Raw genomic sequence first — 17,500 nt, 5'->3', positions numbered from 1 at the left:
ACCTTGTGTGGAAACATACCGTCCAATGCTGAACAATGGACTCGGGGAACATGCAAATGACTCGCATGCAAAGCTGTGAAAGGCAGCGATGCATGAACAGAGCAGTCATCCTGTCACCACACATATTTCCATGAATTCTTCCAAAGCTTTCTGATAGCTTAGAGAACATTTTGTTTTGACAGTAACACGCTGAAGAAAGGGGGCTCTGCAGTGGATGCCACCATAGCCACCCTGCTGTGTGTGGGGCTGATGAACGCCCACAGTATGGGCATCGGGGGAGGGCTGTTCATCACCATCTACAACGCCTCAACAGGTAGGCAAGCAATGAACTTAAACAAAACAAAACACTGACGGGCCAACATTGTGGAACACAGGGAGAGTGGAGACCATCGACGCCAGGGAGACGGCGCCTCGAAACGCTACGGAGAATATGTTTGGCAACAGCACTGACTTGTCTCAGAGAGGTACTGTGGAAGAACTCCTATGTCTGGACTAGGGTTGTCCCCATACCAATATTTTGGTACCTGGTACCAAAATGTATTTCGATACTTTTTAAATAGACCACAAAAAATGGCATTATTGTCTTTATTTTAATAAAACAATTATTATGGTACATTAAACATGTGTTTATTATTGCAATTTTGTCCTTAAATAAAATAGTGAACATTAGTGAACGCTTTCTATCAGGCATGCTTGCCTTGTTTTATTTCCAAAATAAGAGTTTAATCTGGTAAAGAAAATGTGGCCGTTATGAACCATTAAATATGCTTTACACATGGATTGTATTAGGCAATACAATTTTACTGCTTTTATTGGTTTGTACAAGTGTATTATTTTACTGCTTTTATTTGTTTGTACAAGGTGGATTATTTTACTGCTTTTATTGGTTTGTACAAGGTGGATTATTTTACTGCGTTTATTGGTTTGTACAAAGTGGATTATTTTACTGCTTTTATTTGTTTGCACAAGGTGGATTATTTTACTGCTTTTATTGGTTTGTACAAGGTGGATTATTTTACTGCTTTTATTTGTTTGTACAAAGTGGATTATTTTACTGCGTTTATTGGTTTGCACAAGGTGGATTATTTTACTGCGTTTATTGGTTTGTACACGGTGGATTATTTTACTGCTTTTGTTTGTACAAGGTGGATTATTTTACTGCTTTTATTTGTTTGTACAAGGTGGATTATTTTACTGCTTTTATTTGTTTGTACAAGGTGGATTATTTTACTGCGTTTATTGGTTTGTACAAGGTGGATTATTTTACTGCTTTTATTTGTTTGTACAAGGTGGATTATTTTACTGCTTTTATTTGTTTGCACAAGGTGGATTATTTTACTGCTTTTATTTGTTTGTACAAGGTGGATTATTTTACTGCGTTTATTGGTTTGTACAAGGTGGATTATTTTACTGCTTTTATTTGTTTGTACAAGGTGGATTATTTTACTGCGTTTATTGGTTTGTACAAAGTGGATTATTTTACTGCTTTTATTTGTTTGTACAAAGTGGATTATTTTATTGCTTTTATTTGTTTGTACAAGGTGGATTATTTTACTGCTTTTATTTGTTTGTACAAGGTGGATTGTTTTACTGCTTTTATTGGATTGTACAAGGTGTATTATTTTACTGCTTTTATTTGTTTGTAAAAGGTGGATTATTTTACTGCTTTTATTTGTTTGTACAAAGTGGATTATTTTACTATTTTTATTTGTTTGTACAAGGTGGATTATTTTACTGCTTTTATTGGTTTGTACAAGGTGGATTATTTTACTGCTTTTATTGGTTTGTACAAGGTGGATTATTTTACTGCTTTTATTTGTTTGCACAAAGTGGATTATTTTACTGCTTTTATTGGATTGTACAAGGTGTATTATTTTACTGCTTTTATTTGTTTGTACAAGGTGGATTATTTTACTGCTTTTATTTGTTTGTACAAGGTGGACTATTTTACTGCTTTTATTTGTTTGTACAAGGTGGATTATTTTACTGCTTTTATTTGTTTGTACAAGGTGGATTATTTTACTGCGTTTATTGGTTTGTACAAGGTGGATTATTTTACTGCTTTTATTTGTTTGTACCAGGTTGATTATTTTACTGCTTTTATTTGTTTGTACAACGTGGATTATTTTACTGCTTTTATTTGTTTGTACAAGGTGGATTATTTTACTGCTTTTATTTGTTTGTACAAGGTGGATTATTTTACTGCGTTTATTGGTTTGTACAAGGTGTATTATTTTACTGCGTTTATTGGTTTGTACAAGGTGGATTATTTTACTGCTTTTATTTGTTTGTACAAGGTGGATTATTATACTGCTTTTATTTGTTTGTACAAGGTGGATTATTTTACCGCGATTATTGGTTTGTAGTAGGTGGATTATTTTATTCCTTTCATTTGTTTCTACTAGGTGTATTATTTTACTGTGATTATTGGTCTATACTACATGGATTATTTTACTCTTATTTGTTTGTACTAGGTGGATTATTTTACTGCTTTTATTTGTTTGTCCTAGGTGGATTATTTTACTGTTTTTATTTGTTTGTACCAGATGGATTATTTTACTCCTTTTATTGGTTTGTACTTGGTGGATTATTTTACTTAGATTATTGGTTTGTACAAAGGGATTATTTTACTGCTTTTATTTGTTTGTACTAGATGGATTATTTTAGTGATTTTATTTGTTTATACTAGATGGATTATTTTAATGATTTAATTTGTTTGTACTATGTGGATTATTTTACTGTGTTTATTGCATTGTATTTGGTGGATTATTTTACTCCTTTTTTTGGTTCCTACTAGGTCTATTATTTTACTGCTTTTATTTCTCTGTACTAGGTGGATTATTTTACTGCTTTTATTGGTTTGCACTAGGTGGATTATTTTACCGCGATTATTGGTTTGTAGTAGTAGGTGGATTATTTTATTCCTTTCATTTTTTTCTACTAGGTGTATTATTTTACAGTGATTATTGGTCCATACTACATGGATTATTTTACTGCTTTTATTTGTTTGTACTAGGTGGATTATTTTACTCTTATTTGTTTGTACTAGGTGGATTATTTTACTGCTTTTATTTGTTTGTCCTAGGTAGATTTTTTTACTGCTTTTATTGGTTTGTACTAGGTGGATTATTTTACTGCAATTATTGGTCTGCACTAGGTGGATTATTTTACTGCTTTTATTGGTTTGTACTAGGTGGATTATTTTACTGCTTTTATTGGTTTGTACTAGGTGGATTATTTTACTGCGATTATTGGTCTGTACTAGGTGGATTATTTCATTGCTTTTATTGGTTTGTACTAACTAGGTGGATTATTTTACTGCTTTTATTGGTTTGTACTAGGTGGATTGTCCGTGGCAGTTCCGGGGGAGATCCGGGGTTACAAACTGGCACACGAGCGACACGGCAAACTCCCTTGGAGGGATTTGTTCCAGCCCAGCATTGAACTGGCAGAAAAGGGCTTTCTTATTGGAAGGGCGCTTGCCTCTGCTCTGTTGAGACACAACAACACTGTCGTCAAAGACTCAGCCTTGTGGTAAGGGACCAGCTTTCTCATTTCCAAGCCTTGTTTATTGCCCATTTTGAAAATTGCCTGTCTTGCAGTGAGGTCTTTTGCAAGATTGGCAGCGACGTCCTGAAAGAAAACGACACCATTAGGTTCCCGAAACTTGCAAACACCTACAGGAAGATAGCGGATCAAGGGCCTGATGAGTTCTACCTCGGAGAAATAGCCAAGAACCTGGTGGTGGATATTCAGGCTGCAGGTTGTACTTTGTACATTTCATGCGTTTATGTAAAATGCAAACAAAGTGAAAAATAATACACGTTTTTCATGTTAATAAATTAGACCAGGATAAATAGTTGCATAAAACTAAATTTTATACAAAAAAATAGATAATTTTTTTTAAATTATTATCTTTTTTTTTTTTACACATATGGTTTTGTACACCAAAATTAATCTATTTATTATTCAATTTCTTCAACTTCAACCTATTGTGTGAATGCTCTGGTTTTTTCTTCTTCTCCTCCAGATTTTGCCGCGCTCTACCTTCCACATTTTTTATCCGATTCAAAGCGTTCCAACTTCAAACTGTTCAGCCTATTCGGGAATCGCGGGCTTTCCCTTGACAAATTCCCAAAATTCCCAGATTTCCCAGAATTCCAGGTTTTCTGGGACATGTTTCCAATTCAAAATGAATTGGCCATTTTTCAAACTTCAACCATTTCCAAATTTTTCAAGCGATTCAAACCATTTCAACCTTCAATATATTTCACTCATCCTGGACATTAAAAATATCATTTTTCCAAGTTCCAAAAAATTCTAGGAATTCCCAGAATTTCCTTTTTTTCAAACCCATTTTTGACCCTTTTTTCTGGCGACTACTCCTTCCACATTTTTCAACCCATTTAAACCGTTCCACCGTCAAAACATTCCTCTTAATTAGGACAAAAAACTAAGTCATTTTTTGAACTGGAAAAATTCCCGGTTTTCCCGAAATTCCTGGAATTCCTTAATACTATTTCTCAAATAAAAATGTTAGCACTTCAACACTTCTCGACCGATTTGAAAAATTCCAACACCCACCATTTCAACTCATTCAGAACACTCAAGTCTTTTAACATTTTCCCCCAAAATCCTGCTTTTCCCGAAATTTCCATGAAATTCCCATTGAAATGAATGGGATATTTTTCAAAGTTCTACAATTCCCACACTTTTCATCTGATTCAAACTGTTCCAAAATATTCAGCCTGTTCAAAATTGTGTGCTCTTCTTTAACAATTTTTACAAATTCCCAGATTTCCAAGAATTCCCAGTTTTCAGGGACATTTTCTCCATTCAAAATGAATTGTCCAATTTTTAAACTTCCACAATTCTCACATTTTTCAACCGATTCAAACCCTTCCACCTTCAACACATTCCACTCATCCAACTAACACTTTATATTTAAATTATATTTATATAGCCCTTTTTCTCTAGTGACTCAAAGTGCTTTACATAGTGAAACCCAATATCTAAGTTACATTTAAACCAGTGTGGGTGGCACTGGGAGCAGGTGGGTAAGTGTCTTGCCCAAGAACCATCATCATCATCGGCGGTCACTCGAAGCGAGTATGACAATCCTCCTGGTAGGGGTGTATCCCTTTATGGAGGATGTCTGTGCGTGACTTAATTTAACGTGGGGAGACTGGTGCACAGACAGTCACCACACGATCCTTGACAGATCCGGGTCAGGGTCCAGTGGCATGGAGTCCAAGACGACTGGGGACCCTTTTCTGCTGCAGCCTTCATCAGCCGTTGTGACACTCCGTTGAGGTCTTGGGTTGTTATTTCCCCCATAACTGGGCCAACATGGATGTGGGGGTGCCTTCTTCCGCCATCGCAGCCGTTGTGGTAGTTCTTACATCTACCGTCTTCCGCCTGCTCCGCCGTTGAGGTCTTCACCGTATCCCTGGCTAGGGGGAAATCAGGTACTAGGCCTTTGCCAATGGCCAACTGGGGTAACAGTAGTAAAGGGGTTAACCTCCTAGTGCCCCAAGACCCCATAGAGGAGCCTCCACTGCCGGATGCACTTTAACGTCATGCCCAGGACTTCTGCCCAAGAACACAACAGCAGTGACTAGGATGGCGGAAGCGGGGATCAAACCTGGAACCCACAAGTTGCTGGCACGGCCACTCTACCAACCGAGCTATGCCGCCCCCAAACCAAATTCCGTTTTTCCTGGAAATTCAAACTCTTTAACATTCGAACTAGAGATGTCCGATAATATCGGACTGCCGATATTATCGGCCGATCAATGCTTTAACAATGTAATATCGGAAATTATCTGTATCGGTTTCAAAAAGTCAAATGTATGACTTTTTAAAACGCCGCTGTGTACACGGACGTAGTGAGAAGTACAGAGCGCCAATAAACCTTAAAGGCACTGCCTTTGCGTGCCGGCCCAGTCACATAATATATACGGCTTTTCACACACACAAGTGAATGCAAAGCATACTTGGTCAACAGCCATACAGGTCACACTGAGGGTGGCCGTATAAACAACTTTAACACTGTTACAAATATGCGCCACACTGTGAACCCACACCAAACAAGAATGACAAACACATTTCGGGGGAACATCCGCACCGTAACACAACATAAACACAACAGAACAAATACCCAGAACCCCTTGCAGCACTAACTCTTCCGGGACGCTACATTATACACCCCCGCTATTTATTTTCTTATCAGTTTTCTAAATTGTTTCTAAAAGTTTCTAAATTGCATTCAATTTCACTTCCCTACTCTCTGCTGTACATTTGTTTAAAGGGGAACATTATCACCAGACCCATGTAAGCGTCAATATATACCTTGATGTTGCAGAAAAAAGACCATATATTTTTTTAACCGATTTCCGAACTCTAAATGGGTGAATTTTGGCGAATTAAACGCCTTTCTAATATTCGCTCTCGGAGCGATGACGTCACAACGTGACGTCACATCGGGAAGCAATCCGCCATTTTCTCAAACACCGAGTCAAATCAGCTCTGTTATTTTCCTTTTTTTCGACTGTTTTCCGTACCTTGGAGACATCATGCCTCGTCGGTGTGTTGTCGGAGGGTGTAACAACACGAACAGGGACGGATTCAAGTTGCACCAGTGGCCCAAAGATGCGAAAGTGGCAAGAAATTGGACGTTTGTTCCGCACACTTTACCGACGAAAGCTATGCTACGACAGAGATGGCAAGAATGTGTGGATATCCTGCGACACTCAAAGCAGATGCATTTCCAACGATAAAGTCAAAGAAATCTGCCGCCAGACCCCCATTAAATCTGCCGGAGTGTGTGAGCAATTCAGGGACAAAGGACCTCGGTAGCACGGCAAGCAATGGCGGCAGTTTGTTCCCGCAGACGAGCGAGCTAAACCCCCTGTATGTCTTGGCTCACACCGTCCCTTATGCCACCGAAGATGATCAAGAGAAGAATATCGACCCTAGCTTCCCTGGCCTGCTGACATTAACTCCAAAACTGGACAGATCAGCTTTCAGGAAAAGAGCGCGGATGAGGGTATGTCTACAGAATATATTAATTGATGAAAATTGGGCTGTCTGCACTCTCAAAGTGCATGTTGTTGCCAAATGTATTTCATATGCTGTAAACCTAGTTCATAGTTGTTAGTTTCCTTTAATGCCAAACAAACACATACCAATCGTTGGTTAGAAGGCGATCGCCGAATTCGTCCTCGCTTTCTCCCGTGTCGCTGGCTGCCGTGTCGTTTTCGTCGGTTTCGCTTGCATACGGTTCAAACCGATATGGCTCAATAGCTTCAGTTTCTTCTTCGATTTCGTTTTCGCTACCTGCCTCCACACTACAACCATTCGTTTCAATACACGCGTAATCTGTTGAATCGCTTAAGCCGCTGAAATCCGAGTCTGAATCGGAGCTAATGTCGCTATAGCTTGCTGTTCTTTCCGCCATGTTTGTTTGTGTTGGCTTCACTATCAAGGTCAAGGTCAAGGTTCAACTTTATTGTCCCCGCGGGGAAATTTGTCTTGGGCACAGTGCATCATTGCTTTCTTAACATACCCAAAAACAACAGAACAAAAACACAAGCACAGACACAACCACAACCATACAACTAACATTTAAACATCAGAACATGGAGCTTGATAGACATAGGTGGCACTTTGATGTAGGCATAAAATCTACAGTATGGAGATAAAGATAAAGTACCAATGTGCATTGCACTAGAGCTCATGGATAAAGTGCTGTGTGCTAAAGTGCCTAGTTCTAAAGTGCTATGTGCTAAAGTGCTATGTGCTAAAAAAGTGCTAACCTATGTATTAAAATTCTATTGCACATTGTTGGTCAGCTTAATGGAGGCTGGAACAAATGATAATTTAAGGCGGTTAGATTTGCATAGTGGGACCCGGAGTCTTCTCCCTGATGGCAGGGTTCCATATTCAGGAAAGAGTGGGTGTTGTGAGTTGGAAATAATTTTCTTAGCTTTTTTCCTAACTGCCTGCTCATAGATGCTCTGTATAGGCTCATATTCTTTCCTCCCTACGATTTTCATTGCCGTTTTATGCATGCCGGCCAGTTTGCTTTTTAGCTTAACGGTTAGGTTGCCAAACCATGAGGTGATCCCGTATCTAATGATGCTCTCTACAATGGCACGGTAGAAAATCATCATGATATGGCTGCTTATGTGACGTCACAGGAAAATGGACGGGTGGTTAAAATCAGGCACTTTGAAGCTTTTTTTAGGGATATTGCGTGATGGGTAAAAGTTTGAAAAAAACTTCGAAAAATATAATAAGCCACTGGGAATTGATTTTTAATGGTTTTAACCATTCTGAAATTGTGATAATGTTCCCCTTTAAATTAGCATATTCAGTCTTCATTACTTAAGTCAAAACTGCCTCTTTTTTTTTTTTTTTCCCCCTTTAACGTCACTCTCTCTCCCTCCGCGACGTCTAATTTTACCAGCGTGACAGATTTGTATTTCCACTGGCAGTCCAAGTGCATTGACAGCGTTTGTCTCTCTCCCTTGCATAGGCGGCATCATCACAATGGAGGATCTGAGGGATTATGTGCCCGTCTTGGATGAGAAGCCTTTGAGCGTGAACGTGGGGGAGTACATCATGGCTGTTCCCAATGCCCCCGCTAGCGGCCCCGTGCTCTCCTTGATATTAAACATCTTGAATGGTAAAAGCCTTGATGCACTGTCCAAAAAAAAACACCTTGAGTGGGAGAGGTTGTGCTTTCACGTTGAGCTGCTGCCTTCGCTTTGCCAGTCACCCGCTCAAAGTGAAAGACTCCGCAGACTTCGCGGTGCAAAATCCACTCCTAAAATAACAAGCTTTGTTGCACTGAAGTTACCTAAGAGCAGTTTGAACTAGATCTGTCCCACTCTGTCAATAATATAATAAATACCTTTTTGGATTAGCCTTTAACACAAGTGCAATATTCCTGCCTTTACAGATGCAATAACTCTCCATTTATTTTACAAAATGTGTCATTTTAATGGCTTATAGGAGTGATCCGATATCATATTGATATCGAATATCGGCAACAACAAAAAAAAAACATGTAAAATCTCCAATATAAGATCTGATACAAGCAATCCTTTATTTGTGCTACCGTATTTTCCGCACTAAATTTAAAGTACCAATGATTGTCACACACACACACTAGGTGTGGTGAATTTTGTCCTCTGCATTTGACCCATCCCCTTGTTCACCCCCTGGGAGGTGAGGGGAGCAGTGGGCAGCAGCGGTGGCCGCGCCCGGGAATCATTTTTGGTGATTTAACCCCCAATTGCAACCCTTGATGCTGAGTGCCAAGCAGGGAGGTAATGGGTCCCATTTTTATCGTCTTTGGTATACTCACAACCTACCGATCTCAGGGCGGACACTCTGACCACTAGGCCACTGAGTAGGTCTATAAGGCGCACCTAAAAACCTCCAATTTTCTCAAAAGCTGATAGTGCGCCTTATAATCCGGTGCGCCTTATATATGGACCAATATTGAGCCACAACAGGTCTCGCAACCCCAGCCTCGACTGTAGCGTCTATTCTATGCGCCCTATAATGCGGTGCGCCTTATATATGAACCAATATTGAGCCACAACAGGTCTCGCAACCCCAGCCTCGACTGTAGCGTCTAATCTATGCGCCTTATAATGCGGTGCGCCTTATATATGAACCAATATTGAGCCACAACAGATCTCGCAACCCCAGCCTCGACTGTAGCGTCTATTCTATGCGCCTTATAATGCGGTGCGCCTTATATATGAACCAATATTGAGCCACAACAGGTCTCGCAACCCCAGCCTCGACTGTAGCGTCTATTCTATGCGCCTTATAATGCGGTGCGCCTTATATATGAACCAATATTGAGCCACAACAGGTCTCGCAACCCCAGCCTCGACTGTAGCGTCTATTCTATGCGCCTTATAATGCGGTGCGCCTTATATATGAACCAATATTGAGCCACAACAGGTCTCGCAACCCCAGCCTCTACTGTAGCATCTATTCTATGCGCCCTATAATGCGGTGCGCCTTATATATGAACCAATATTGAGCCACAACAGGTCTCGCAACCCCAGCCTCGACTGTAGCGTCTATTCTATGCGCCTTATAATGCGGTGCGCCTTATATATGAACAAAGTTTTAAAATAGGCCATTCACTGAAGGTGCGTCTTATAGTCCGGTGCACCTTATAGTGCGGAAAATACGGTACTTAACGGCTAGTTATCCACAAATAGTCACAGAGTGTTGGTCTTTTAGACTTAGACTTAGACTTAGACTTCCTTTTTTATTGTCATTCAAATTTGAACTTTACAGCACAGATAAGAACGAAATTTCGTTACATAAGCTCATGGTAGTGCAGGATAAAAAAGCAATAAGGTGCATGTATAAATAAATACATACATATAAATATATATATATAAAATAAATAAATATATATAACTATATATAAATAAATATCACATGTGTCCACATTTATGGATGTATGTTATATTGTCTTTTTTATTCCTGCTCATGTATTTGAGTGAAGTAATTTACAAAAGGTAAACATGATAGGCGAGAGTGCTGCCAGGAGCTAGCAGATACACAACAGCCAAGCACACAATAGCACACAAGCTAGTTATCCACAAATGGTCACAGAGTGTTGGTCTGTTCGTGTATTTTAGTGAAGTAATTTACAAAGGGTAAACATGGTAAGCTACAGGGCTGTCAGGAGCTAGCAGCTGCACAACAGCCAAGCACACAATAGCACACAAGCTAGTTATCCACAAATAGTCACAGAGTGTTGGTCTGTTTGTGTACTTTAGTGAAGTCATTTACAAAAGGTAAACATGGTAAGCTACAGGGCTGTCAGGAGCTAGTGTATACACAACAGCTAAGCACACAATAGCACACAAACTAGCTATTTACAAATAGTCACAGAGTGTTGGTCTGTTCATGTATTTTCGAGAAGTAATTTACAAAAAGTATACATGGTAGGCTACAGGGCTGTCAGGAGCTCGCAGCTACACAGTAGCTAAGCACACAATAGCACACAAGCTAGTTATCCACAAATAGTCAGAACATCGTTTTTTGTCCTACTAATTTTGGCGATTCCTGAACTCACCATAGTGTGGACTGTGACAAAACAGTTTGTTTACATGCAAACTCTTCCACTCCTTATTTGTCTCATTTTGTCCACCAAACATTTTATGCTGTGCGCGAATGCACAAAGGTGAGCTGTGTTGATGTTATTGACTTGTTGGCGTGCTAATCAGGCTATTTAGGCTAGCAGTATGTACATATTGCATCATTATGCCTCATTTGTAGGCTCATTTAATATCCTTTACTTGTAACCTCTTTGTATATAATTTATATTTGCATGTCTCATGACACATTATCTGTGTAATGGCTGCATTTCTCATAGTTGTTTGTGTTCCATGTTGTTCCAGACCACATCTATACCTTTGGCCATTGAAATCCAGTAATTTCCAGGAGTTATCTCACCTTCTAAGTAGCCTCTGATTTACTAATGGTTTCTAATGTTGTGAAAATGTGTAGAATAAATATAAAATTTCAACATTTCTGTCAACAAAGATTTGCTTCAGCCTGCGACACATTTTGATAGTAGGCTATTATAGCTAATATAGACACTTACATCATGTGCTGCCTTCATTATAAGACTTATATATATATATACGGCTTTTCATTTTTTGCAGCTCCGGACAGATTAGTTTTTTGTATTGTTGGTCCAATATGGCTCTTTCAACGTTTTGGGTTACCGACCCCTGACTTAAGGCAAAGTACAACCAAAATATGAAACATATTGTGCAAACAATACTGACAGTATTTCTATGTGTTTTGCAGTGCAATAATCTTAATTTGACCACATTCCACATGGCATCAAAACAGTGACTATCTCAGCCTGAGCTCCTTTTCAGTACAGTGACAGTATCTGAGGACGAGATGACTTGCAATGTAATTATTCATTTCTTTGAAGCTTCTTCTGCTCCCACACACTCACACACACACACACACCAGCTCTAATCTGGCCAATTTAGCTCTAATTGGACACGGTCGGAGCTGCGGTGGCCTGACATGGCAGCTGCCCCCCCAAAAAAACTGCATTCCCGGCGATATGCTCCGGCTCCTTTTGGCTCGGCCTTGACAGTAGAAAGCCGTCAAAATGAAGCCCGGTCGACCTCGGTCGTGCTCCCGGCCGAAATAAACCCACACATTGCAAAAAAGTCAGTGTTCAAAAACAAGAAAAAAATATACAATATTTAGGGGTATTTTATTTGAACTAAGCAAAATTATCTGCCAATAGAACAAGAAAATGTGGCTTGTCAAGACTTTCCAAAACAAGTAAAATGAGCTAACCTCAATGAACCCAAAAATACCTTAAAATAAGTATATTCTCACTAATAACAACTGTACTACTATATGAGTACGTATTTTCCAGTGACGTGCGGTGAGGTTGATGGCCGGTGAGGCACTGACTTCATCACAGTCAGATTTACAAACATATGAACCCTAAAGAGTATCTTATTCACCATTTGATTGGCAGCAGTTAACGGGTTATGTTTAAAAGCTCATACCAGCATTCTTCCCTGCTTGGCACTCAGCATCAAGGGTTGGAATTGGGGGTTAAATCACCAAAAATCACCAAAAATTATTCCCGGGCGCGGCGCCGCTGCTGCCCACTGCTCCACTCACCTCCCAGGGGGTGATCAAGGGGATGGGTCAAATGCAGAGGACAAATTTCACCACACCTAGTGTGTGTGTGTGACAATCATTGGTATTTTAACGTAACTTTAACTTTACTCATACAAACTGTAGCACACAAAAAAAGCACATTTAATTAAAAAAAAACGTTATTATGGTCTTACCTTTACTTATAAATGAAGTCCATGCGCCGCTGTTGTGCTGGATTAATGCACCCCCTGACGGGAGTGTTATATCAACTAAAGCCCTCACTTAAACTTTCCACGTGCAAGATTGAATCTATTTAAAAAAGTGTAACCGAGGGTTTATAAATGTCGCCTATACTGTATGAAACTACAAAATAACAAACACGGAGGCTCCAGTTTACACGAGGACCACTTTATTTACCTTCTTTCAAAAACTTCCGCTCAACTCCAACGTGTCATCACTTCCGCACTTAGCGCCTTCAAAATAAGAGCTCAAGGCATATACTGTATAACAGCGCATAACAGGAACTTAACATCACAAAAACACATCACACATAAAAATAGGTTACAAAAGTTATTTAATAAGAAGCCAAAAAGTGCAAAAACAATAATATTCGTGTTGGAGGAGTTGAGAATTAGGTACACCTGCATTCTGCAGGTGTACCTATTGTTGTGTCCCTGCAGTCATTCACAACTCCTCCAACACCAACATTATTGTTTTTGCACTTTTTGGCTTCTTATGAAATAATTTTTAAAAATAGATTCAATCTTGCACGTGGAAAGTTTAAGTGTGGGCTTTAGTTGATATAACAATTCTACGGCGGGGGTGCAGGAGGCGAGCCTCACACAGTGCGTCTTTTGCAGCCGTTTTATGATCGCTCAGCACAAGAAATACTTTACACACATACAGTTGTTGACAAAATACACTGTACATTATATACCTCAGCTAACTAAACTATGGAAATGTATAATATAGTTCATATAGCAATACAGTCTCACTGTACAGCAGGCCAGCAGTTAGCCGAGTCATTGCGCAATCCATGTTGCGGCACTGAGTGACGTGCCTCAACTGGCTGCTGTTCACCGCACCGTCTCTTCTCAGTATTTGAACGGCAAATGTGAAAATGCAGCGATTTTGAATAAAAATAATCTAAAACTGGTGAAGTTAAATGGAAAATAACTTTATAGTATAATCACTGGATACATATAACAATTTAATTTTTTTATTTTTTTTACATTTTTTTTCTTTCCATGATGGCAGGTGAGGCCCTGCCTCACCTGCCTCTAGTGACTGCACGTCACTGCTTATCAGACAGAAAATAAGCAAATATCACCCTTATTTGAGATATTTAATCTTACTTAGATTTCAGTTTTTGCAGTGCACACTGCCAAGCGTGGGTCAAATTGAGCTGGAGTTCACGCTCACCTGAGTTTGATGACGCCACTGAAGCTCGGATCTGAACAGTTTCCACTCTCCACAGGGTACAACTTGACGGCCGACAGCGTGGCCAGCAGCGATGCCAAGGTCCTGACGTACCACCGCGTCATCGAGGCCTTTCGCTTCGCCTACGCAAAAAGGAGCTTGTTGGGAGACCCTGCGTACCTCAACATCACCAATGTAAGCTTCCCGCCCTTTACTGCTTTACTATCAAGCTTTAGCAAAACGTACTAAAAAGTATACAACAGTCAGAGTTGCAGAGACTGAATATGCTAAATAGTTCAGTGATTCTCAAACTTGGCTCTCCAAGTAGCACCGTAATGACCAACATTAAAATACAGTAGCGGAGTACACTGCAAAAACTGAAATCTAAGTAAGATTAAATATCTCAAATAAGGGTGATATTTACTTATTTTCTGTCTGATAAGATAATTCTTCTCACTAAGCAGATTTTATGTTAGAGTGTTTTACTTGTTTTAAGTGTTTTGGTCCTAAATGATCTCAGTAAGATATTACAGCTGAGATTTTATGATCTATATTGAGTAAAACATGCTTGAAACTAGAATATCAACTGATGCAAAGTAATACTTTCTTACTTCAAGCATGAAAAAAAAAATCATGATTTTGACACAATTGTGTCTCATAATTAAAACAGATGAAAGCCAAATGGACTTTGCTGTTTTATTTTCAATGAAACAAGAGAAAATAGGTACTCATATAGTAGTACAGTTGGCACAGTACAGCAAACTGACAGTTAATATTTTAAACATTTAAAATTTCTCACAATTTTGAACAGAAATAGTTCATGCACATTCAGGTAAATTCCTCAAAATTACAATTAAAACATTTTTGGCCGGGGGCCAGGCTGTATATATGCGCACTATTTGACTGAAAGAGCACGCACTTGGCGCGATGATGTCATGTTATCCATGGAAAAATGCATTTTTAGACCATATGATTTGCCTGAGCGGCTAGGAGACCCCGAGAGTAACAAGCGGTTGCCTTATTGCCTTTCCATTAAGAACAATAAATTAGTTTTTAGTATAAGTTTGCTGGTTTCAAGAAATGTAATGCCGAGCGCATATCATTATGTCAAGATAATGGCACTAGCATTTACTTAATTTAAGAATATTTTTCAACATATTGAGCAAAAAGGTCTCGTTTTTTTTTCTACCAAGAAAAGTGCACTTGTTATTAGTGAGAATATACTTATTTTAAGGTATTTTGGGGTTCATTGAGGTTAGCTAATTTTACTTGTTTTGGAAAGTCTTGACAAGTCAAATTTTCTTGTTCTATTGGCAGATAATTTTGCTTAGTTCAAATAAAATACCCCTAATTTGTACCCCGCCTTCCACCCGAATGCAGCTGAGAGAGGCTCCAGCACCCCTCGCGACCCCGAAAGGGACAAGCGGTAGAAAATGGATGGAACTGATAAGTGTGACAAGTAGATGGCAGTCACAAATAAGAGATGCTTGTAGACTGTATTTAATAAACACATTTATTAAATAATAAAAAATGGACGGACAATGGGAGTAATTGCGATTAATTATGAGGTAGCTATGAGCAGTGTGATTAATCGCGACTGTCAGGTTCAAACACTGATGTCATCTATTAAACAAGACAAGAGGCAAAGAATTAAGCAGAGACAGAATTCAATTTGGACTTAATTGAGGAGACAAGCCTGGACACACTGTACTCTTATACAATCTCCAGCACGCTCTGCCAAAAGATTGCATGCCTCCTTCTTTTATTTTGGACCCTCCCACACCACATGGCCACCGCTGTTTCCAAAGGACAAAACGTTCACAGAAAAGGTCGTAAACAATTCACAGGAAAGGTCAGTTCAAAAAGAGTCCGTAAAATAGTTCAAAAAGAGTTCCATAAAATAGTTCAAAAAGAGGTCGTCTGGAAATTGGGCAGATCCTGTCATCTCTCCGCTCTGAAGTCCTTGGGCCTGAACAACATCCTTCTGTTGATTACCATACATGAAAGAACACAGCAACACCTTCATCTTACCCCCCCCCTTCTTGTCAGGAACTCAATGCAATACAAAGTTTTTGTGATAATTTAGAAACAATTATTCTAACAGCGACTACCAATTTATACTCGTTTGAGAGGTTTATTGCAAGTCTAGGTCAAAGTTATTTGTATTTAATGAGAAAAAAACCCCATGAAAGTTGAGTGGGGCTTGCAAAGATTTTGCAGTCAATTTCCAGAAAATGTATATATTTTTGGGGAAATTAATTACTGCTTACTATAATGATTGTTTTAATTCATAAATTCTTGTTAAACCTAAGAAAATGATGAGGACCTTGCAACACAAGGTAGGATAGGATACAATATACTTAATTTATCCCACAATGGGGAAATGATGTGGTTGCAGTGCAGCTTCAAAAAGTCCATCAAATTAAAGCATACTTGCCAACCCTCCCGAATTTTCCGGGAGACTCCCGAAATTCAGCGCCTCTCCCGAAAACCTCCCGGGACAAATATTCTCCCGAAAATCTACCGATTTTCAGCCGGAGCTGGAAGCCACGCCCCCTCCAACTCCAATGCGGACCTGAGTGAGGACAGCCTTTTTTTCATGATGGGAGGACAACAGGGTGACAAGAACTAAATCATCCAGACTAGAGATAAATTGTATTATTATGTTTATCTTACCTAAAAATAAATATATGAATTTAAAAAAAAAAAAAAAAAAATTTTTTTTTTTACTATATTTTGCTAAAAACATAAAAATTAATTGTATTTTTATTTGTATTTTTTTGTGACTCCTTATTACATCCAGCCATAGAATTATACATTAAAACAAACATATTTGAAATAATTGATTTTAAATTATCATAATAATTCATTTAAAATGACCATATTTAATTATTAAAATAGTTTCTTATTTATCAACAACTTTAGCATTTTATTCATTACATTTTGAAACTCTCAGAAGCCAAGTTATGTTATATTCCTTAAGATTTATCTATGCAAGTTTGAAGTAGAGACTGACAAGACTGAGGGTTGGACTCCGCCAAGGCTGCCCTTTGTCACCGATTCTGTTCATAACTTTTATGGACAGAATTTCTAGGCGCAGTCAAGGCATTGAGGGGATCTGGTTTGGTGGCTGCAGGATTAGGTCTCTGCTTTTTGCAGATGATGTGGTCCTGATGGCTTCATCTGGCCAGGATCTTCAGCTCTCGCTGGATCGGTTCGCAGCCGAGTGTGAAGCGACTGGGATGAGAATCAGCACCTCCAAGTCCGAGTCCATGGTTCTCGCCCGGAAAAGGGTGGAATGCCATCTTCGGGTTGGGGAGGAGACCCTGCCCCAAGTGGAGGAGTTCAAGTACCTCGGAGTCTTGTTCACAAGTGAGGGAAGAGTGGATCGTGA

At 39.2% G+C, this 17,500-nt stretch overlaps 1 protein-coding gene across 1 annotated transcript in view; it reads left to right on the top strand.

The window, feature by feature from the left end:
- Positions 1 to 17,500, top strand: part of ggt1b (gamma-glutamyltransferase 1b) — a 156,500-nt gene that overhangs the window by 124,122 nt on the left and 14,878 nt on the right. Inside the window, exons 6-11 of the mRNA XM_061927458.2 lie at positions 183 to 313; positions 375 to 464; positions 3,342 to 3,534; positions 3,603 to 3,763; positions 8,540 to 8,689; positions 14,165 to 14,301. Of these exons, the coding sequence (XP_061783442.1) occupies positions 183 to 313; positions 375 to 464; positions 3,342 to 3,534; positions 3,603 to 3,763; positions 8,540 to 8,689; positions 14,165 to 14,301 (862 nt within the window). The remainder of the gene's footprint in view (positions 1 to 182; positions 314 to 374; positions 465 to 3,341; positions 3,535 to 3,602; positions 3,764 to 8,539; positions 8,690 to 14,164; positions 14,302 to 17,500) is intronic.

The sequence above is a fragment of the Nerophis lumbriciformis genome, linkage group LG32 (assembly GCF_033978685.3).
Source record: "Nerophis lumbriciformis linkage group LG32, RoL_Nlum_v2.1, whole genome shotgun sequence".
Lineage (NCBI taxonomy): Eukaryota > Metazoa > Chordata > Actinopteri > Syngnathiformes > Syngnathidae > Nerophis > Nerophis lumbriciformis.
Note: the sequence above shows the minus strand (reverse complement) of the source record. Positions and strands in the feature narration are given on the sequence as shown.